General features: G+C 50.2%; 1 protein-coding gene across 1 annotated transcript; it reads right to left on the reverse strand.

Moving 5' to 3' along the window:
* Positions 1-2551: 2551 nt before the first annotated feature.
* Positions 2552-17741, reverse strand: LOC124018543 (E3 ubiquitin-protein ligase MARCHF4-like). Its single transcript, XM_046333876.1, has 4 exons — positions 16060-17741; positions 4550-4705; positions 3523-3715; positions 2552-3213 (listed from the first exon to the last, which is right to left on the reverse strand). Exons 1-4 carry the CDS (start codon positions 16564-16566, stop codon positions 2723-2725), a joined length of 1347 nt encoding a protein of 448 aa, XP_046189832.1. The 5' UTR covers positions 16567-17741; the 3' UTR covers positions 2552-2722.
* Positions 17742-23328: the final 5587 nt, after the last annotated feature.

Raw genomic sequence — 23328 nt, forward strand, 5'->3', positions numbered from 1 at the left:
AATGACTCTGGGAAGATGTAAAGCTGTTTATAATTAAATGACTCTGGGAAGATGTAAAGCTGTTTATAAATGACTCTGGGAAGATGTAAAGCTGTTTATAAATGACTCTGGGAATATGTAAAGCTGTTAATAAATGACTCTGGGAAGATGTAAAGCTGTTTATAAATGACTCTGGGAAGATGTAAAGCTGTTAATAAATGACTCTGGGAAGATGTAAAGCTGTTAATAAATGACTCTGGGAAGATGTAAAGCTGTTAATAAATCACTCTGGGAAGATGTAAAGCTGTTAATAAATCACTCTGGGAAGATGTAAAGCTGTTTATAAATGACTCTGGGAAGATGTAAAGCTGTTAATAAATGACTCTGGGAAGATGTAAAGCTGTTTATAAATGACTCTGGGAAGATGTAAAGCTGTTTATAAATGACTCTGGGAAGACGTAAAGCTGTTTATAAATGACTCTGGGAAGACGTAAAGCTGTTTATAAATGACTCTGGGAAGACGTAAAGCTGTTTATAAATGACTCTGGGAAGACGTAAAGCTGTTAATAATTGACTCTGGGAAGATGTAAAGCTGTTTATAAATAAATGACTCTGGGAAGATGTAAAGCTGTTTATAAATGACTCTGGGAAGATGTAAAGCTGTTAATAAATGACTCTGGGAAGATGTAAAGCTGTTAATAAATGACTCTGGGAAGATGTAAAGCTATTTATAAATGACTCTGGGAAGATGTAAAGCTGTTTATAAATGACTCTGGGAAGATGTAAAGCTGTTTATAAATGACTCTGGGAAGACGTAAAGCTGTTAATAATTGACTCTGGGAAGATGTAAAGCTGTTTATAAATAAATGACTCTGGGAAGATGTAAAGCTGTTTATAAATGACTCTGGGAAGATGTAAAGCTGTTAATAAATGACTCTGGGAAGACGTAAAGCTGTTAATAAATGACTCTGGGAAGATGTAAAGCTGTTAATAAATGACTCTGGGAAGATGTAAAGCTGTTAATAAATGACTCTGGGAAGATGTAAAGCTGTTAATAAATGACTCTGGGAAGATGTAAAGCTGTTAATAAATGACTCTGGGAAGATGTAAAGCTGTTAATAAATGACTCTGGGAAGATGTAAAGCTGTCTGTTATGCCTCTGCCATGTCTCAGAGTTGACAGGAAGGAATCCTATTCCAATATGAATAATTCAACTGTTAATGCGTTACCACATACTGTAGGCCACTCCAAACTAACCTCGGGTCAGTGGCGTACTATTCAAGCTCTTCACGGCTTGTTTTGTATTGAAACTTGTCTGCATCCCAAATAGCAACCTATTCCCTGTGCAGTCCACTAGTTTTGACCAGGGCCCATCAGGTTCTGGTCTAAAGTAGTGCACTATGTCGGGAATAGGGTGCCATTTGTGATTCAGACTGAATTGTCATTGTGAACAGCTAATGTAAGAAGGTATTAGTGTTATGGACTGTCACTGTTCTGAACTGTGCTCCTGTCTGTCATCATAGTAATGAGAAAGGTCTATTTATCCTGACTGTGAGGACTGCAGCTTCCTGACAGGAGTGTTGCTCCAGGCTACATAGACGACACTGATCTGATGTGATCTACTATCACAGCTCCCTGTAAGCAGAGTTATTTATATATATATATATATATATATATATATATATATATATATATATATATATGAGAGAAATGGCTCTGCCTCACACATCCTTCCTGCTACATCAGACCACCACACACAGATCTGGAAATCTCGTTTTATTACATCAAGGCTGTCAAAACACAGGAAACTGGCAGATCTCTCCCTCTCTCTTGCCCTCTCCATCCTCACCCCCTGTCCATCCTCACCCCCTGTCCATCCTCACTCACACTCCCCCTCACCCACACTCTACCCCTCACCCACACTCTAACCTTCAACCACACTCTAACCCTCACCCACACTCTAACCTCACCCACACTCTCTCCCTCACCCACACTCCCCACTCACCCACACTCTACCCCTCACCCACACTCTACCCCTCACCCACACTCTACCCCTCACCCACACTCTACCCCTCACCCACACTCCCCCTCACCCACACTCTCCCCCTCACCCACACTCCCCCTCACCCACACTCCCCCTCACCCACACTCTCCCCTCACCCACACTCTCCCCTCACCCACACTCTACCCCTCACCCACACTCTACCTCTCACCCACACTCTACCCCTCACCCACACTCTCTCCCTCACCCACACTCTCTCCCTCACCCACACTCTCTCCCTTACCCACACTCTCCCCTCACCCACACTCTACCCCTCACCCACACTCTACCTCTCACCCACACTCTACCCCTCACCCACACTCTCTCCCTCACCCACACTCTACCCCTCACCCACACTCTACCTCTCACCCACACTCTACCCCTCACCCACACTCTCTCCCTCACCCACACTCTCTCCCTCACCCACACTCTCTCCCTCACCCACACTCTCTCCCTCACCCACACTCTCTCCCTCACCCACACTCTACCCCTCACCCACACTCTCTCCCTCTCACCCACACTCTCCCCCTCGCTCCTTCATCTTTCTGTCCCAGGCAGCATTGAGTAACTTCATGTAAGTCTCTGTGAAGCAGCAGCAACGTCTCCCAATCCTCCATTCAAACTCCCAAAAAGAGGCCACACACCCCTCTCTCTCTTATGTTGGTTGTTGTAACATAACAAAGTTAGGCCTCAGTTGAAGCCTCAGACCGTAGTGACTCTCATGACCAGCTCCCGGCTGCTGTTGCTGGGCTGCGGAGGCTGGGGATGGACTTGAGTGGGGCGGGGCTCCTGCTGCGTTGTCCAGAGGTGCTGGGTGAGCAGGTGGAGGATGTTGTACGCACAGTGGTGGTCTGGCAGGGATGGTGGCCCCTGCTCCGACATTGAGTCCTGCGTCGTCACCGTCGTCAGGCTGGCGGTTGCGGCTGTGGCCCCGGTGTAGCCAGGCGCGGAGGCGGCCACCGCGGCCATGAGGGAGGAGGTGGAGGGGGAGACCATGTCATCCCCCGGCTCTGCCCCGGTAGGAGCACTCGTCCTGGGGTTGGGCAGGGCCAGGTGCCTGGGCGTCAGCCTGGATCTCTGGTGGTCCTCAGTGTCTTTGATCTTGTCGTAGTTCAGCACCTTCCACTGCTGGTTCACTGCCTGCCAGCGGTTAAAGATCCTGAACACTGAGGGGCCTTCATGGACGATCAGCGCTTTAACGAGAGAGAAGAAGAGGGGGAGGGTGTCAGTTACACATGAATACATCCTGAATCCAACATGTTGGTAGTGTTGGTTAATCACACAGTGAGTCCTCCAGAGCTCTGTCTGGGGAGTCATATATGTCCCACCTCAAGTGTCCTGATTGGAGAAGAGGGAATGAAGGAGGAGGGAGGTGTATTCCATAGGGGACCACGTTGCAAACAAGTAGAATCCCCTGGGTTGTCTATCTTTTCCCCCCAATAAATCAACCAAGGAAGAAGAAGAGGAGGAGGAGGAGGAGTTCCTCTGTGTGCCGGCCTCACCGATGCAGACGAGGTCCATGAATCCGTACATGGCGTAGCAGATCTGGAAGAGCAGGTCCTGGCGCTGCCACTTGGCCGAGGGGCTGAGGGACGACCACACCAGCCAGGAGATGGAGGACATGAGGAACAGGCTGCCCAGCACGGCCGCTGCTATCTGGACCTTCTCTATCACTGTCAGAGAGATGGCCTGCCACTGGGGGGAGGGCGAGAGAGGAGGAGAGGAGGGAGAGGGAGAGGGAGGGGGAGAGAAGGAGGGAGGGGGGACAGAGAGAGAGGGAGGGGGAGAGAGGAAGAGAGAGAGAGAGGGAGGAGGAGGGACGGGGAAAGAAGGAGGGAAGGGGAGAGAGAGGGAGGAAGAGAGAGTACATCATCATCCCACACTATTCATACACACTATACACTAGTATTAACCCTCTCGCTCTGCAGTGCTGTGTGATATACACCCAATTAGAGCTCTCCTCTTCATCCTCTAAAACCCTCCCCCTGACTCAAGTCTAAGAGCAGGCGAGTCCCATCACAGCTGTCCCTACCTGGAGCGGGTTATTGGTGCTGATGGCTACCACGTGGTACTTGTAGTAGCAGAGCTCACAGCTGTCCCTACCTGGAGTGGGTTATTAGTGCTGATGGCTACCACGTGGTACTTGTAGTAGCAGAGCTCACAGCTGTCCCTACCTGGAGTGGGTTATTGGTGCTGATGGCTACCACGTGGTACTTGTAGTAGCAGAGCTCACAGCTGTCCCTACCTGGAGTGGGTTATTAGTGCTGATGGCTACCACGTGGTACTTGTAGTAGCAGAGCTCACAGCTGTCCCTACCTGGAGTGGGTTATTGGTGCTGATGGCTACCACGTGGTACTTGTAGTAGCAGAGCTCACAGCTGTCCCTACCTGGAGCGGGTTATTAGTGCTGATGGCTACCACGTGGTACTTGTAGTAGCAGAGCTCACAGCTGTCCCTACCTGGAGTGGGTTATTAGTGCTGATGGCTACCACGTGGTACTTGTAGTAGCAGAGCTCACAGCTGTCCCTACCTGGAGTGGGTTATTGGTGCTGATGGCTACCACGTGGTACTTGTAGTAGCAGAGCTCACAGCTCCAGGAGCCCCTCTCACTGATCCACTTGATGAGGCAGGGCTCATGGGTGCAGCGGACAGACCCACTGCAGCGACACGGGCTCAGCAGCTCCCCCTGTGGGACACAAAGGAAAATGCTGCTATTGGTTTTGTCTTACAGTGAGCCAGCTGAGTGTCGGCCAGGATGCTGACCGATGATTTACATATACGCTGGATGACTGATAGGGGGCGCTGTATTGAAGCCATCGCCCCTCCATCTCGACACTCCGACACCGGTGTCAAAAATATTCTGTAAGCTAAAGAAATGCATGTATTAATGTCTCCATTACTTTTAGCTATATTTATTCTATCACAGCCTTAATGCAGACTTTTAAATAATATTATGTGAGATAAACATATATATAAAAACATTTTCCTTAAAGTATATATTTGTTACATTACTAATGTTACTGGCCACACTAAAACAAAAAATATTTTTATACATGTCATTTTGTCCTTGAACATTTAATTGAAATACTGTAGAATTCCATTCATTCTTATGGACTGTTCCTACTGGGGAGCACCAATATGGCCGACACATGGCTTCAAAGCCTCTCATTGGCCAATACATAGCATCAGCAGTCCAGGGTTTATATACATAATTGGTGCTGCCACAGGGTTAATCTGGCACCATATTCTCTATATAATGCATCACGTTTAGCCAGAGCAGGAGTAGTGCACAATGTAGGGAATGAGGAGCCATGTCCTATGCACCCACAGCTCTGGAGAACGGTCGATCTGGATGGAGCCTTGTCTCTAGAGTTACCAGTAACGTGCACCCACAGCTCTGGAGAACGGTCGATCTGGATGGAGCCTTGTCTCTAGAGTTACCAGTAACGTGCCCTTCAGTTCTGTACCTACATGTCCTGTGCACCCACAGCTCTGGAGAATGGTCGATCTGGAGCCTTGTCTCTAGAGTTACCAGTAACGTGCCCTTCAGTTCTGTACCTACATGTCCTGTGCACCCACAGCTCTGGAGAACGGTCGATCTGGAGCCTTGTCTCTAGAGTTACCAGTAACGTGCCCTTCAGCTCTGTACCTACATGTCCCCACTGACTCTGTATCTGTCACAGTGTGGATTCTACAGCGTGTTTCCTCCAGACAGATAGACAGGGCTGTGGTTTCTGCTTCCTTACCTCCCAAAGCTCATGTAATCTGTTTGAACAGAGACCTCCGCAGAGATGAATCCTTAACGCTCGTATCTTGTTATGTGTGAAAGTTTGTGTGTGTAGTGCGTGTGTGTGAGCGAGTGTGATTCTCACATCAGTGTGTTCTACCGTGAACTTGTCATTTATAATCCTCTCAGAGAGAGTGATAGAGATTTATCAGCTCAGTGAGAGAAAGTGAGAGAGAGTGAGATGACACGTTAGTGTGTGACACTCATTAAAAAGCGTATTTTTATCATCAGCATTACCAATATAATATATTTATTCTGGTTCCAGACATCTCACAGCTACCATGGTTATCATGACCAGGCCACATCCTCTCTGGTTCCAGACATCTCACAGTTACCATGGTTATCATGACCAGGCCACATCCTCTCTGGTTCCAGACATCTCACAGTTACCATGGTTATCATGACCAGGCCACATCCTCTCTGGTTCCAGACATCTCACAGTTACCATGGTTATCATGACCAGGCCACATCCTCTCTGGTTCCAGACATCTCACAGTTACCATGGTTATCATGACCAGGCCACATCCTCTCTGGTTCCAGACATCTCACAGTTACCATGGTTATCATGACCAGGCCACATCCTCTCTGGTTCCAGACATCTCACAGTTACCATGGTTATCATGACCAGGCCACATCCTCTCTGGTTCCAGACATCTCACAGCTACCATGGTTATCATGACCAGGCCACATCCTCTCTGGTTCCAGACATTTCACAGTTACCATGGTTATCATGACCAGGCCACATCCTCTCTGGTTCCAGACATCTCACAGTTACCATGGTTATCATGACCAGGCCACATCCTCTCTGGTTCCAGACATCTCACAGTTACCATGGTTATCATGACCAGGCCACATCCTCTCTGGTTCCAGACATCTCACAGTTACCATGGTTATCATGACCAGGCCACATCCTCTCTGGTTCCAGACATCTCACAGTTACCATGGTTATCATGACCAGGCCACATCCTCTCTGGTTCCAGACATCTCACAGTTACCATGGTTATCATGACCAGGCCACATCCTCTCTGGTTCCAGACATTTCACAGTTACCATGGTTATCATGACCAGGCCACATCCTCTCTGGTTCCAGACATCTCACAGTTACCATGGTTATCATGACCAGGCCACATCCTCTCTGGTTCCAGACATCTCACAGTTACCATGGTTATCATGACCAGGCCACATCCTCTCTGGTTCCAGACATTTCACAGTTACCATGGTTATCATGACCAGGCCACATCCTCTCTGGTTCCAGACATCTCACAGTTACCATGGTTATCATGACCAGGCCACATCCTCTCTGGTTCCAGACATTTCACAGTTACCATGGTTATCATGACCAGGCCACATCCTCTCTGGTTCCAGACATCTCACAGTTACCATGGTTATCATGACCAGGCCACATCCTCTCTGGTTCCAGACATCTCACAGTTACCATGGTTATCATGACCAGGCCACATCCTCTCTGGTTCCAGACATTTCACAGTTACCATGGTTATCATGACCAGGCCACATCCTCTCTGGTTCCAGACATCTCACAGTTACCATGGTTATCATGACCAGGCCACATCCTCTCTGGTTCCAGACATCTCACAGTTACCATGGTTATCATGACCAGGCCACATCCTCTCTGGTTCCAGACATCTCACAGTTACCATGGTTATCATGACCAGGCCACATCCTCTCTGGTTCCAGACATTTCACAGTTACCATGGTTATCATGACCAGGCCACATCCTCTCTGGTTCCAGACATCTCACAGTTACCATGGTTATCATGACCAGGCCACATCCTCTCTGGTTCCAGACATCTCACAGTTACCATGGTTATCATGACCAGGCCACATCCTCTCTGGTTCCAGACATCTCACAGTTACCATGGTTATCATGACCAGGCCACATCCTCTCTGGTTCCAGACATTTCACAGTTACCATGGTTATCATGACCAGGCCACATCCTCTCTGGTTCCAGACATCTCACAGTTACCATGGTTATCATGACCAGGCCACATCCTCTCTGGTTCCAGACATCTCACAGTTACCATGGTTATCATGACCAGGCCACATCCTCTCTGGTTCCAGATATCTCACAGTTACCATGGTTATCATGACCAGGCCACATCCTCTCTGGTTCCAGACATCTCACAGTTACCATGGTTATCATGACCAGGCCACATCCTCTCTGGTTCCAGACATCTCACAGTTACCATGGTTATCATGACCAGGCCACATCCTCTCTGGTTCCAGACATCTCACAGTTACCATGGTTATCATGACCAGGCCACAGGGAGAGAGACACAGGGAGAGAGACACAGGGAGACACAGGGAGAGAGACACAGGGAGAGACACAGAGAGAGACACAGAGAGAGAGAGACACAGAGAGACACGCAGAGAGAGACATAGAGAGAGACACAGAGAGAGACACAGACAGACACACAGAGAGACACACAGAGAGACACACAGAGAGACACACAGAGTGAGACAGAGTGAGACACACAGAGAGACACAGAGCGAGACACAGAGCGAGACACACAGAGAGACACAGAGCGAGACACAGAGTGAGACAGAGAGACACACAGAGAGACACACAGAGAGACACACAGAGAGACACAGAGAGACACACAGAGAGACACAGAGAGACACAGAGAGGGCGGAAACAGCCTTTCAAGAATGTCATTCTCTTGCTTTCATGTTTCAGTTGTTAACACAAGCACCCAGAAGAGCACTTTTCTAAAGCCAAACATCTATAATGACATCTCTCCTGTTCCTTTCTTCAGAGAAAGACAGGCAATTATCTAGACTCAATTTCACACTATCTATGTAATACCAACAGGTGGATACTACACAATAAAGACATAGAAAAGCTGATCCTGGCTGGCAGATAAATGTATGTGTACCCAGTGCAGCCTGCTGTCTGGTAGTTAGGCTACAACAACTTGAGTTGAAAAGAGGTCTGAACTGGTACGTTGGTTATCCAACCTAATTCAACCTAAACCGCCCGGGGAACCAACTGTCCTGTACTGTCTGTGACAGGAATCAGACTAGCAGAGTAGGTTCAACAAGTGTCTGAAATAGGGTTTACATTCAAATAACATATTAGACTAGGCTGAGTGAGAGAGGGGGAGGAGGAGGAGAGAGAGGGAGAGAGAGAGGGGGAGAGAGAGGGGAGAGAGAGGGAGAGAGAGGGGGAGAGAGGGAGAGGGTGGGGAGGAGAGAGGGGGAGAGAGAGAGGAGGGGGAGAGAGGGGGGGGGAGAGAGAGGGGGAGAGAGAGAGGGGGGGGAGAGAGAGGGGGAGAGAGAGAGGGTGGGGGAGAGAGAAGGGGGGAGAGAGAGGAGGGTGGGGAGGAGAGAGGGGGGGAGAGAGAGGAGGGAGAGGGTGGGGAGGAGAGAGAGGGGGAGAGAGAGGGAGGGGGGGGAGAGGGGTGGGGAGGGAGAGAGAGAGGCGGAGGAGGAGGAAAGAGAGGGGGGGGAGGGGAGGAGAGAGAGAGGGGGAGGAGGAGAGAGAGAGGGTGAGGAGGGAGAGAGAGAGAGGGGGAGGAGGAGAGAGAGAGAGGGGGAGGAGAGAGAGGGGGAGAGAGAGAGAGAGAGAGAGAGAGAGAGAGAGAGAGAGGGAGAGAGAGAGGGGGATGAGAGAGAGAGGGGAGGAGCTAGAGAGGGGGAGGAGAGAGAGAGGGAGAGAGAGAGGGAGAGAGGAGGGAGGAGAGAGAGGAGTGAGGAGAGAGAGGAGGGAGGGAGAGAGAGGAGGGAGGAGAGAGAGAGGAGGGAGAGAGGAGGGAGAGGGTGGGGAGGAGAGAGAGGGGGAGAGAGGTGGAGAGAGGGAGAGAGGGGGAGAGGGTGGGGAGGATAGAGAGAGGGGGAGGAGGAGAGAGAGGGGGGGGGGAGAGAGAGAGGGGGAGAGGGGGAGGAGAGAGAGAGGGGGAGGAGAGAGAGAGGGAGAGAGAGAGGGAGAGAGGAGGGAGGAGAGAGAGAGGAGAGAGGGGGAGGGAGGGAGGAGGGAGAGAGGGGGAGGAGAGAGAGGGGGGGAGAGAGAGAGAGTGAGGGGGAGAGAGAGAGGGATGAGCTAGAGAGGGGGAGGAGAGAGAGTGGGGAGAGAGAGGGGAGAGATAGAGGGGGAGGAGAGAGAGGGAGAGAGAGGGAGAGAGGAGGGAGGAGAGAGAGGAGGGAGGAGAGAGAGGAGGGAGGAGAGAGAGAGGAGAGGGGGAGAGAGGAGGGAGAGGGTGGGGAGGAGAGAGAGGGGGAGAGAGGGAGAGAGGGGGAGAGGGAGAAAGGGGGAGAGGGTGGGGAGGAGAGAGGGGGGAGGAGGAGAGAGGGGGAGAGGAGTGAGAGGGGGGGGGGGGGGGGAGGAGAGAGAGAGGGGGAGGAGGAGAGAGAGAGAGAGGGAGAGAGGAGGGAGGAGAGAGAGGAGGGAGGAGAGAGGGGGAGGAGAGAGAGGAGGGATGAGAGAGAGAGGAGGGAGGAGAGAGAGGAGGGATGAGAGAGAGAGGAGGGAGGAGAGAGAGGGGGGAGGAGGAGAGAGAGAGAGAGGGAGAGAGGAGGGAGGAGAGAGGAGGGAGGAGAGAGGGGGAGGAGAGAGAGGAGGGATGAGAGAGAGAGGAGGGAGGAGAGAGAGGAGGGATGAGAGAGAGAGGGGGAGGAGAGAGAGGAGGGAGGAGAGAGAGAGGAGGGAGGAGAGAGGGGGGGGGAGAGGGAGGAGGGATGAGAGAGAGAGGAGGGAGGAGAGAGTATGAATGAATAGGAGACCTTTCAGATTGACCGACAGCATCACTGGTTCTCCTGAATGTGTTTTATTTCCTCCTCCTGCTCCCAGACTGAGCCAAAGCTTTAACACACTCTTTATACTGAGAATGCAGCTCAAATGGCACCCTAGGGGCCACCTTATGGGCCCTGGTCTAAAGTAGTGCATTAGATAGCAACTAGGGTGCCATTTGGGACACATTGTCATTTATCCTCAGCGCCAAACAGCTTTCAGCAGCCTGCCACCCAGAGACAGGCTTACTGCAACTACCACTCCAGGCAGTAGTGTTCTATAATGTGATGTAATTTGGAGCAGAGGGAGAGAGATGCTCTCTAATGTTCTCCAACGGGCATCATCAGACACTAGACTAGTGTCTCCCTAAATGTCAACACAGAGACAGACCATGAGGATATGTCTTCATCAGTGAAAGACTGGGTGAAGATGGGGCAAATTCAGGGGTCTTCAACTCTTTGTTACGCAAGGACCCCCGCCCAGGCAAACTGGCGACCCAGAGACCCCCCACCCAGGCAAACCGGTGACCCAGGAACCCCCGCCCAGACAAACCGGCGACCCAGGAACCCCCGCCCAAGCAAACCGGTGAGCCAGGGACCCCCACCCAGGCAAACTGGCGACCTAGAGACCCCCCGCCCAGGCAAACCGGCAACCCAGGAACCCCCGCCCAGACAAACCGGTGAACCATGGACCCCCGCCCAGGCGAACCGGCGACCCAGGGACCTCCACCCAAGCAAACCGGTGAACCATGGACCTCCGCCCAGGCAAACCGGTGAACCATGGACCTCCGCCCAGGCAAACCGGTGAACCAGGGACCCCCACCCAGGCAAACCGGTGAACCATGGACCTCCGCCCAGGCAAACCGGTGAACCATGGACCTCCACCCAAGCAAACCGGTGAACCATGGACCTCCGCCCAGGCAAACCGGTGAACCATGGACCTCCACCCAAGCAAACCGGTGAACCATGGACCTCCGCCCAGGCAAACCGGCGACCCAGGGACCTCCACCCAAGCAAACCGGCGAACCAGGGACCTCCACCCAAGCAAACCGGTGAACCAGGGACCTCCGCCCAGGCAAACCGGCGACCCAGGGACCTCCGCCCAGGCAAACCGGCGACCCAGGGACCTCCACCCAAGCAAACCGGTGAACCATGGACCCCCGCCCAGGCAAACCGGCGACCCAGGGACCTCCACCCAAGCAAACCGGTGAACCATGGACCTCCACCCAAGCAAACCGGTGAACCAGGGACCTCCACCCAGGCAAACCGGTGAACCATGGACCTCCGCCCGGGCAAACCGGTGACCCAGGGACCTCCGCCCAGGCAAACCGGTGAACCATGGACCTCCACCCAGGGAAACCGGTGAACCAGGGACCCCCGCCCAGGCAAACCGGTGAACCATGGACCTCCACCCAGGCAAACCGGTGAACCAGGGACCTCCACCCAGGGAAACCGGTGAACCAGGGACCTCCACCCAGGGAAACCGGTGAACCAGGGACCTCCACCCAGGGAAACCGGTGAACCATGGACCTCCACCCAGGCGAACCGGTGAACCAGGGACCTCCACCCAGGCAAACCGGTGAACCAGGGACCTCCACCCAAGCAAACCGGCGACCCAGGGACCTCCACCCAGGCAAACCGGTGAACCAGGGACCTCCACCCAAGCAAACCGGCGACCCAGGGACCTCCACCCAGGCAAACCGGTGAACCAGGGACCTCCACCCAGGCAAACCGGTGAACCAGGGACCTCCACCCAGGCAAACCGGTGAACCAGGGACCTCCACCCAGGCAAACCGGTGAACCATGGACCTCCGCCCGGGCAAACCGGTGACCCAGGGACCTCCGCCCAGGCAAACCGGTGAACCATGGACCTCCACCCAGGGAAACCGGTGAACCAGGGACCCCCGCCCGGGCAAACCGGTGAACCATGGACCTCCACCCAGGCAAACCGGTGAACCAGGGACCTCCACCCAAGCAAACCGGTGAACCATGGACCTCCACCCAAGCAAACCGGTGAACCATGGACCCCCGCCCAGGCAAACCGGTGAACCATGGACCCCCGCCCAGGCAAACCGGTGAACCAGGGACCCCCGCCCAGACAAACCGGTGAACCAGGGACCTCCACCCAGGCAAACAGGTGAACCAGGGACCCCCACCCAGGCAAACCGGTGAACCAGGGACCCCCACCCAGGGAAACCGGTGAACCATGGACCTCCACCCAGGGAAACCGGTGAACCAGGGACCCCCACCCAGGGAAACCGGTGAACCAGGGACCTCCACCCAGGCAAACCGGTGAACCAGGAACCTCCACCCAGGGAAACCGGTGAACCAGGGACCTCCACCCAGGGAAACCGGTGAACCAGGAACCTCCTCCCAGACAAACCGGTGAACCAGGGACCTCCACCCAGACAAACCGGTGAACCAGGAACCTCCACCCAGACAAACCGGTGAACCATGGACCCCCACCCAGACAAACCGGTGAACCAGGGACCTCCACCCAAACAAACCGGTGAACCAGGGACCTCCGCCCAGGCAAACCGGTGAACCAGGGATCTCCATCATATGTTAGCAAAAAAGATATATGTTCACGACTTGTCTTATCATCAGGTGAATGACAAGGTTCAGTCATCAACATTTTGAAATTAATAGGTTTGGTAGATGGTTTTATATGATTTTGACCTCCCACATTATAACAGGAAGTGGAAGTGGAACTCTACCTATTAGCTAGGCAGGTCACTCCAAACACGAATAGCTAATAGCAGCTGTTTCGCTGGTTAAACAAAGGTGAGCCATGTGTTGGCCAAAATCTGTCAAGAAAGCTTACCAGCAGCCAGCGGCATCCGTGGTGCTTTTTCAAAGCTTATGGCCACGCTGCTCTGCCCAGGCGTTGCTGACGCATGCCGGCTCTAACAACGCCTGGATAGATATTTAACTATCAGCTAATCGCATCAGATGTTACAGCAACACGTGCCCTACAGCACTGTCGATGACGTGGCACCCAGCCATTGGTTGATGCATGCAAAGTCTGAGCAGGGGAGCTAAAAATGTAAATCCCTTTAAAAAATATATAGATATTTTCACGGACCCCCTGCAAAACCACGGACCCTGGGTTGAATACCCCTGGGCTAGTTGATGCACATCTCTTCTAAGACAGGGCTTCCTCTGTCATGTTCTGTCCCTATCTCTTCTGTCTAAGACAGGGCTTCCTCTGTCATGTTCTGTCCCTATCTCTTCTGTCTAAGACAGGGCTTCCTCTGTTATGTTCTGTTCCTATCTCTTCTAAGACAGGGCTTCCTCTGTCATGTTCTGTTCCTATCTCTTCTAAGACAGGGCTTCCTCTGTCATGTTCTGTTCCTATCTCTTCTACGACAGGGCTTCCTCTGTCATGTTCTGTTCCTATCTCTTCTACGACAGGGCTTCCTCTGTCATGTTCTGTTCCTATCTCTTCTAAGACAGGGCTTCATCTGTCATGTTCTGTTCCTATCTCTTCTACGACAGGGCTTCCTCTGTCATGTTCTGTTCCTATCTCTTCTACGACAGGGCTTCCTCTGTCATGTTCTGTTCCTATCTCTTCTACGACAGGGCTTCCTCTGTCATGTTCTGTTCCCATCTCTTCTAAGACAGGGCTTCCTCTGTCATGTTCTGTTCCCATCTCTTCTAAGACAGGGCTTCCTCTGTCATGTTCTGTTCCTATCTCTTCTACGACAGGGCTTCCTCTGTCATGTTCTGTTCCCATCTCTTCTAAGACAGGGCTTCCTCTGTCATGTTCTGTTCCCATCTCTTCTAAGACAGGGCTTCCTCTGTCATGTTCTGTTCCTATCTCTTCTACGACAGGGCTTCCTCTGTCATGTTCTGTTCCCATCTCTTCTAAGACAGGGCTTCCTCTGTCATGTTCTGTTCCCATCTCTTCTAAGACAGAGCTTCCTCTGTCATGTTCTGTTCCTATCTCTTCTGTCTAAGACAGGGCTTCCTCTGTCATGTTCTGTCCCTATCTCTTCTGTCTAAGACAGGGCTTCCTCTGTCATGTTCTGTCCCTATCTCTTCTGTCTAAGACAGGGCTTCCTCTGTCATGTTCTGTCCCTATCTCTTCTGTCTAAGACAGGGCTTCCTCTGTCATGTTCTGTTCCTATCTCTTCTGTCTAAGACAGGGCTTCCTCTGTCATGTTCTGTCCCTATCTCTTCTGTCTAAGACAGGGCTTCCTCTGTCATGTTCTGTTCCTATCTCTTCTGTCTAAGACAGGGCTTCCTCTGTCATGTTCTGTCCCTATCTCTTCTGTCTAAGACAGGGCTTCCTCTGTCATGTTCTGTCCCTATCTCTTCTGTCTAAGACAGGGCTTCCTCTGTCATGTTCTGTCCCTATCTCTTCTGTCTAAGACAGGGCTTCCTCTGTTATGTTCTGTTCCTATCTCTTCTAAGACAGGGCTTCCTCTGTTATGTTCTGTTCCTATCTCTTCTAAGACAGGGCTTCCTCTGTTATGTTCTGTTCCTATCTCTTCTAAGACAGGGCTTCCTCTGTCATGTTCTGTCCCTATCTCTTCTGTCTAAGACAGGGCTTCCTCTGTCATGTTCTGTTCCTATCTCTTCTAAGACAGGGCTTCCTCTGTTATGTTCTGTTCCTATCTCTTCTAAGACAGGGCTTCCTCTGTCATGTTCTGTCCCTATCTCTTCTGTCTAAGACAGGGCTTCCTCTGTCATGTTCTGTCCCTATCTCTTCTGTCTAAGACAGGGCTTCCTCTGTTATGTTCTGTTCCTATCTCTTCTAAGACAGGGCTTCCTCTGTTATGTTCTGTTCCTATCTCTTCTAAGACAGGGCTTCCTCTGTCATGTTCTGTCCCTATCTCTTCTGTCTAAGACAGGGCTTCCTCTGTCATGTTCTGTTCCTATCTCTTCTACGACAGGGCTTCCTCTGTCATGTTCTGTTCCTATCTCTTCTAAGACAGAGCTTCCTCTGTCATGTTCTGTCCCTATCTCTTCTGTCTAAGACAGGGCTTCCTCTGTCATGTTCTGTCCCTATCTCTTCTGTCTAAGACAGGGCTTCCTCTGTCATGTTCTGTCCCTATCTCTTCTAAGACAGGGCTTCCTCTGTTATGTTCTGTTCCTATCTCTTCTAAGACAGGGCTTCATCTGTTATGTTCTGTTCCTATCTCTTCTAAGACAGGGCTTCATCTGTTATGTTCTGTTCCTATCTCTTCTAAGACAGGGCTTGCTCTGTGAATTCTAGTACTCCTACCTTTTACATAGCCATGGGAAGTGAGTAAGTTAGAAAATCATTATTTCTGTTCTCAAGCATATAATTGCTCCTGGGTGCTTGGGATCCACAACATGCACAGTGTTGAGAGGGAAGGAGAAAGAAAGAGAGAGAGAGAATTTTTCAGCCCTTCTGCTCCATTGTTTTTGAAACACTTTGAAAAACATCCTTGTTAGCAACAATTAGTCATATACAGTCAATGTCTGACCAAAGGTCTACCTATATGTCTACAGTCTATTGTCTACCTGTAAGGCCACTCACCTGTTCTGGACCCTGGAAACATATCCTGCACTGGGGAGTCCTAACACCACTGTCTGTGTGACTGTTCTGGGAGAATCTCTCCTCACACTTCTCTTTGGAGCAGTCCTCCTCGGAGCTGCCATAGTCCAGGGGTCCAGTCTGTCCCGTAGCATGCTGACATTCCTCTGTCGCTTTGGGCTCGTTTGTCCCGGCAGAAGGAGGCTCTCCTGTCGGTGGGCCAGGGGTAGCATAACCTTCCGCCTCTGGTGAAGGTGCACTCGCTGCAGAGTTGCTGTTGTCGATGGCAACATCAATGCCGATGCCGGACCCATTGCTGTCCGTGTATTGTCCGTTCATGGGGATGATCACCGGTGGCGGAGCCGGGACCGGCGGTCTGAGTAAGAAAACCTTCAGGTCACTGAACAAAACGCAACAGCGGCCTTTGGACATGCCCTGGCGGCGGAGCAGCATCGGTCTCCAGCTCAACAATCCCCAGCACCATACAACCACCCCGAGAGACAACAACATGTGTCTGTTTCTATAGGAGGATACAGATGTAGATTTCTATTCAGAAACGTGCAGAGCACATGAAGAGAAAAGGAAAAGCTTACTGTTATTTCGTTGGGGATGATCAGAAAGAGGAGTCTCCTCTGTTGTGTATTTTCCAGTTGGGTTGAATGACATTCTTTCTCTCAACAGCTATTTTCAATTTGGCTCTGAATTCTAAACTCGAATCAGACGGAATAAATCGAATGAGTTGGTGCGCGCGCACCACCACCACCACCACCACCACCACACATCATTTCTCAGCCTTGTCAGATAACCCTCTCGTGCACTAGCCTTGGAGCTCGCTTATGCCTGTAACTAAAGTAATTGCTCGGGTTACAGGAAAACCCTGACTACATATCAAACAAATAGACTTTACACGTCTCATATACCTTAGAGAAAACGGGCAGGCACATAGCTGAGCATCTTCCCATTTCATTCCAATGGCATCACAAACCGGATCTTGGGAACAAGACTATACTATTGCGATCTTTTCATTCTTATTATCAAGCCTACTCTCCCGTTGTCCTTTATCAATCCTGTGTTGTAGCCTATCTGGTTCCATTAATCCAACAGCTTTGTTTCTTTACGGCCCTTCTACCAACAATGTCCCATTACATGTTGTGATAACAGTCGCTATGTGGCCAGTGGTCCTTGATATAACCGCCACCCTCCACCCCGTTGACCAGTCGAGCCCTGTTTAAATCGTCCTTTCTCTATACTCGATCCTGATGGATGCTTTAAAGGTTATGTCCTCGGCTGTCGTCTAATGTAGTTTCCACGGTAGTTTGCGTTCGTTGTCTGTCAATTCAACGGTCTGTCTGATGAGGTTGAGGCTATTCCCACAACAAAAGCCTACAAGATCATTTAGGGATGTCACGAACATGCCCTGGGCTTCGCTTCCACAGAGCCTAGCCTCCTACCGTCATTTTCTCTCACACGGAGCATCCTCTTTACAAGCGGGTAATCCACATATTTTAACGACATAACCGTGCTTTAATTCACCCCAAAACGGTTGTTGTCATGCCTTTGGGTCGACAGGAGCAGCGAAACCGGAGAGAAGTGGTTGATGTGGCCCTTGTCTCTGTGCTTTTGAAATCCATTCGAATCGATGGTTCTTTTCTCGCGGCGGGTTCAGCACCATTAAGGATGGGACAGCTCCCAGGCGCGGGCCCGTCTGGAACACCAGCGTGATGCAAGAAAGGGGGCGAGCATGGGCTGGCTCGTCTCATCTCGGATAGCAACAAGATAACATTTGGGATGAATGAGATTAAATAATAGATTAAACAAGAATCCCAAACAGATATAGTATTTGACAAAAACAGAATAATGTCAAACCATGATTACATTGGGATAAGATCACACATCCCATTATTTGCGTGTGAGAAGACTTGGGAACAGATTTCATAAATAAAATAAAAAAATATGTCATGTTTTGTCTTATTTTGTCTTGTCATTTTGCTTTTCCCTCTGTTCGTTTTCCGCCTGCTGGTCTTTTTAGGTTCGTTCCCCTCTTTCTCTCTTCCTCCCTCTCTCTCTTCTCTCTATCGCTCCGTTCCTGCTCCCAGCTGTTCCTATTCCCCTAATCAATCATTTAGTCTTCCCACACCTGTTCCCTATCTTTCCCCCTGATTAGAGTCCCTATTTCTCCCCTTGTTTTCCGTTTCTGCCCTGTCGGATCCTTGTCTATTGTTCACCGTGCTGTGTCTGTGTATCGCCCTGTCGTGTCGTGTTTCCCTCAGATGCTGCGTGGTGAGCAGGTGTCTGAGTCTGCTACGTTCAAGTGCCTTCCCGAGGCAACCTGCAGTTCATGATCGAGTCTCCAGTCTGTTCTCGTCATTACGAGTGGAATTATGCTTTATGATTGTAGATTTACTTTACTGGATTAAAGACTCTGTTTTCGCCAAGTTGCTTTTGGGTCCTCATTCACCTGCATAACAGAAGGATCCGACCAAGAATGGACCCAGCGACTATGGATTCTCTCTACTCTACTCTCGAGTTCCAGGGAGCGATGCTCGGCAGACACGAGCAGGAATTGTCTGCTGCTCGGCATGCCGTTGAGACCCTGGCCGCTCAGGTCTCCGACCTCTCAGGACAGTATCAGAGTCTTCGTCTCGTGTCACCAGCTACTTCCGGTTCTTCAGAGTCTCCGGAACCTAGGGTTAATAACCCACCATGTTATTCTGGGCAGCCCACTGAGTGCCGCTCCTTTCTCACCCAGTGTGATATAGTGTTCTCTCTCCAACCCAACACATACTCAAGAGAGAAAGCTCGGATTGCCTACGTCATATCACTCCTTACTGGTCGGGCTCGGCAGTGGGGCACAGCTATCTGGGAGGCAAGCGCTGAGTGTACTAACAATTATCTGAACTTTAAAGAGGAGATGATAAGGGTTTTTGATCGCTCAGTTTTTGGGAAAGAAGCTTCCTGGTCCCTGTCTTCCCTATGTCAAGGTAATCGATCCATAACGGATTACTCTATAGAGTTTCGCACTCTTGCTGCCTCCAGTAACTGGAACGAGCAGGCGTTGCTCGCTCGTTTTCTGGAGGGACTCCACGCTAAGGTTAAGGATGAGATTCTCTCTCGGGAGGTTCCATCCAGCGTGGATTCTTTGATTGAACTCGCTATTCGCATTGAACGACGGGTAGATCTTCGTCACCGAGCTCATAGAGAGCTCGCGTTAACTGTGTCTCCCCTCTCTCCGACACTACCGTCTTTCCCCACTGACTCAGGTGTTGAGCCCATGCAGCTGGGGGGGTATTCGCATCTCGACTAAGGAGAGGGAACGGAGAATCACCAACCGCCTCTGTCTCTATTGCGGTTCCGCTGGTCATTTTGTCATTTCATGTCCAGTTAAAGGCCAGAGCTCATCAGTAAGCGGAGGGCGACTGATAAGCGCTACTAGACGGTCCTCTCCGTCAAGTACATGTACTACCTTACCGGTCCATCTACGCTGGACCGGATCGGCAGCTTCCTGCAGTGCATTAATAGACTCTGGGGCAGAGGGCTGTTTTATGGACGAAACCTGGGCGCGGGAACATGACATTCCTCTCAGACAGTTAGGGGGAGCCCACGGTCATGTTTGCCTTGGATGGTAGTCCTCTCCCCAGTATATTATATGAAACACTACCTTTAACCCTCACTGTATCTGGTAACCATAGTGAGACCATTTCTTTTTTGATTTTTTGTTCACCTTTTACACCTGTTGTTTTGGGTCATCCCTGGCTAGTGTGTCATAATCCTTCTTTTGATTGGTCTAGTAATTCTATCCTTTCCTGGAACGTTTCTTGTCATGTGACGTGTTTAATGTCTGCTATTTCTCCTGTTTGTTCTGTCCCCTCTTCTCAGGAGGAACCTGGTGATTTGACAGGAGTGCCGGAGGAATATCATGGTCTGCGCACGGTCTTCAGTCGGTCCAGAACCAACTCCCTTCCTCCTCACCGGTCGTATGATTGTTGTCCTGATCTCTTCAAGAAGCGTTTTGCATCCGCTTCTATCCTTGTTGCACCTGACGTCACTAAACAGTTTATTGTTGAGGTTGACGCGTCGGGGGTGGGCGTGGGAGCCATTCTGTCCCAGCGCTCCGATACTGACGATGGGGTCCACCCTTGTGCGTATTTTTCTCATCGCCTGTCACCGTCGGAACGTAACTATGATGTGGCTAACCGCGAACTGCTCGCCATCCGTTTAGCCCTAGGCAAATGGCGACAGTGGTTGGAGGGGCGACCGTTCCTTTTGTCGTTTGGACTGACCAAAAGAACCTTGAGTACATCCGTTATGCCAAACGACTGAATGCGCGTCATGCTCGTTGGGCGTTGTTTTTCGCTCGTTTCGAGTTCGTTATTTCTTATTGCCCGGGTACTAAGAACACCAAGCCTCATGCTTTATCCCGTCTCTTTAGTTCTTCTGTGGCTTCTACCGATCCCGAGGGATCCTTCCTGTTGGGCGTGTTGTCGGGTTGACTGTCTGGGGAATTGAGAGACAGGTTAAGCAAGCACTCACGCACACTGCGTCGCCGCGCGCTTGTCCTAGTAACCTTCTTTTCGTTCCTGTTTCTACTCGTCTGGCTGTTCTTCAGTGGGCTCACTCTGCCAAGTTAGCTGGCCATCCCGGCGTTCGGGGTACGCTTGCTTCTATTCGCCAGCGGTTTTGGTGGCCTACTCAGGAGCGTGACACGCGCCGTTTCGTGGCTGCGTGTTCAGACTGCGCGCAGAAGAAGTCTGGTAATTTTTTTTCTGCTTCTGCTCCTGGTCTTGCTGGGTCTCAGTCTGTTCCCTGCCATCGCATCTCTCCTGTTCTTGTTCCTGCCCTTGCTGTGTCTCAGTCTGTCCCTAGTTGTTACTCTCCTGGCCTGTTTGGTCCTGTTTGCTCTAAAGCTTTCAGTTCTCTACCCGTGTCTCATTTTTTTTTTTTAGAGTAGTACCCTAGTTTCCCTTTTTATCGTTTTTCGTTACGGTCCTGAGGAGAGGAGTTGGGTTCTTTCTCGGGACGTGCTGGACCGTTTGTGATCTATGATTTCCTCCGTTGCCGCCAGTGTTCCTCCTCGAGAGCGCCAGGAGGCGCTCGGTGAGTGGGGGGGGTACTGTCATGTTTTGTCTTATTTTGTCTTGTCATTTTGCTTTTCCCTCTGTTCGTTTTCCCCCTGCTGGTCTTTTTAGGTTCGTTCCCCTCTTTCTCTCTTCCTCCCTCTCTCTCTTCTCTCTATCGCTCGGTTCCTGCTCCCAGCTGTTCCTATTCCCCTAATCAATCATTTAGTCTTCCCACACCTGTTCCCTATCTTTCCCCCTGATTAGAGTCCCTATTTCTCCCCTTGTTTTCCGTTTCTGCCCTGTCGGATCCTTGTCTATTGTTCACCGTGCTGTGTCTGTGTATCGCCCTGTCGTGTCGTGTTTCCCTCAGATGCTGCGTGGTGAGCAGGTGTCTGAGTCTGCTACGTTCAAGTGCCTTCCCGAGGCAACCTGCAGTTCATGATCGAGTCTCCAGTCTGTTCTCGTCATTACGAGTGGAATTATGCTTTATGATTGTAGATTTACTTTACTGGATTAAAGACTCTGTTTTCGCCAAGTTGCTTTTGGGTCCTCATTCACCTGCATAACAAAATATTTGAAATTATTTTCTGGTGATTTTACAGTCTTTTATGTCCAACAACGAAAATGGTATATCTAAAAAAAAATCTATTGGGGAAGGTAGGCTGTTCACATTTAGCAAACAAGTTGCTTAAACAAATACAAAATATGTATGTATAGGTCTCAATTGGAGGTGCCTTATCATGCTATATGGGCTGTGGCTGTTGAATAATGCACAGCAGACTATCTCCTATACACTAGGCATTTATATATTCTGGTCTGCCTAGTGTGCTTAGTGCCACACTACAGCCTTCCCTGAACCTGCTGAACCCTGGCAGTAGCGACACACACACACACACACACACACACACACACACACACACACACACACACACACACACACACACACACACACACACACACACACACACACACACACACACACACACACACACACACACACACACACACACACACACACACACACACACACCAGTAGAGTTGAATTCTCTCCATCTCCTTTCTCTTCAACATGTGTCCGAAGAGACAAGTGAGCCGTGGCCCAAATGACACCCTATTCCCTACATAGTGCACTACTTTTGACCAGGGCCCTATGAGCTATATAAGGAAAAGGTGCCATTTGGGATGCAATCAGAGGAGTGGCCCACTAGCTGCTGCAGTTTCCCCCAGGCCCAGGGAAATATGTCACACTATTGTAGGACTTCCCACCACCACTAGCATTAACCCCAAACTATTTACACTGTTCAAGAAACTTCTCTTAATCGCCCGTGTTCTCTCATCTCTCTCATTCTCTCTCACATGCTCTCTCTCTCAATTCAATTCAATTCAATTCAAGGGCTTTATTGGCATGGGAAACATGTGTTAACATTGCCAAAGCAAGTGAGGTAGACAACATACAAAGTGAATATATAAAGTGAAAAACAACAAATATTAACAGTAAACATTACACATACAGAAGTTTAAAAACAGTAAAGACATTACAAATGTCATATTATATATATATATATATATACAATGTACAAATAGTTAAAGGACACAAGATAAAATTAATAAGCATAAATATGGGTTGTATTTATAATGGTGTTTGTTCTTCACTGGTTGCCCTTTTATCGTGGCAACAGGTCACAAATCTTGCTGCTGTGATGTCACACTGTGGAATTTCACCCAAAAGATATGGGAGTTTTTCAAAATTGGATTTGTTTTCGAATTCTTTGTGGATCTGTGTAATCTGGGGGAAATATGTCTCTCTAATATGGTCATACATTGGGCAGGAGGTTAGGAAGTGCAGCTCAGTTTCCACCTCATTTTGTGGGCAGTGAGCACATAGCCTGTCTTCTCTTGAGAGCCATGTCTGCCTACGGCGGCCTTTCTCAATAGCAAGGCTATGCTCACTGAGTCTGTACATAGTCAAAGCTTTCCTTAATTTTGGGTCAGTCACAGTGGTCAGGTATTCTGCCGCTGTGTACTCTCTGTGTAGGGCCAAATAGCATTCTAGTTTGCTCTGTTTTTTTGTTAATTCTTTCCAATGTGTTAATTTTGTTTTCTCATGATTTGGTTGGGTCTAATTGTGCTGTTGTCCTGGGGCTCTGTGGGGTGTGTTTGTGTTTGTGAACAGAGCCCCAGGACCAGCTTGCTTAGGGGACTCTTCTCCAGGTTC

The sequence above is a fragment of the Oncorhynchus gorbuscha genome, unplaced genomic scaffold, assembly GCF_021184085.1.
Source record: "Oncorhynchus gorbuscha isolate QuinsamMale2020 ecotype Even-year unplaced genomic scaffold, OgorEven_v1.0 Un_scaffold_541, whole genome shotgun sequence".
NCBI lineage: Eukaryota > Metazoa > Chordata > Actinopteri > Salmoniformes > Salmonidae > Oncorhynchus > Oncorhynchus gorbuscha.

What these genes read in the sequence shown, in the direction of transcription:
- LOC124018543 (XM_046333876.1), bottom strand. Translation starts at nt 16,566, where the DNA reads ATGTTGTTGTCTCTCGGGGTGGTTGTATGGTGCTGGGGATTGTTGAGC. An exon ending in GTTTCCAGGGTCCAGAACAG is followed by an intron (nt 4,706 to 16,059) that starts GTGAGTGGCCTT and finishes TGTGTCCCACAG; the next exon opens with GGGGAGCTGCTGAGCCCGTG. An exon ending in GCACCAATAACCCACTCCAG is followed by an intron (nt 3,716 to 4,549) that starts GTAGGGACAGCT and finishes CCCTCCCCCCAG; the next exon opens with TGGCAGGCCATCTCTCTGAC.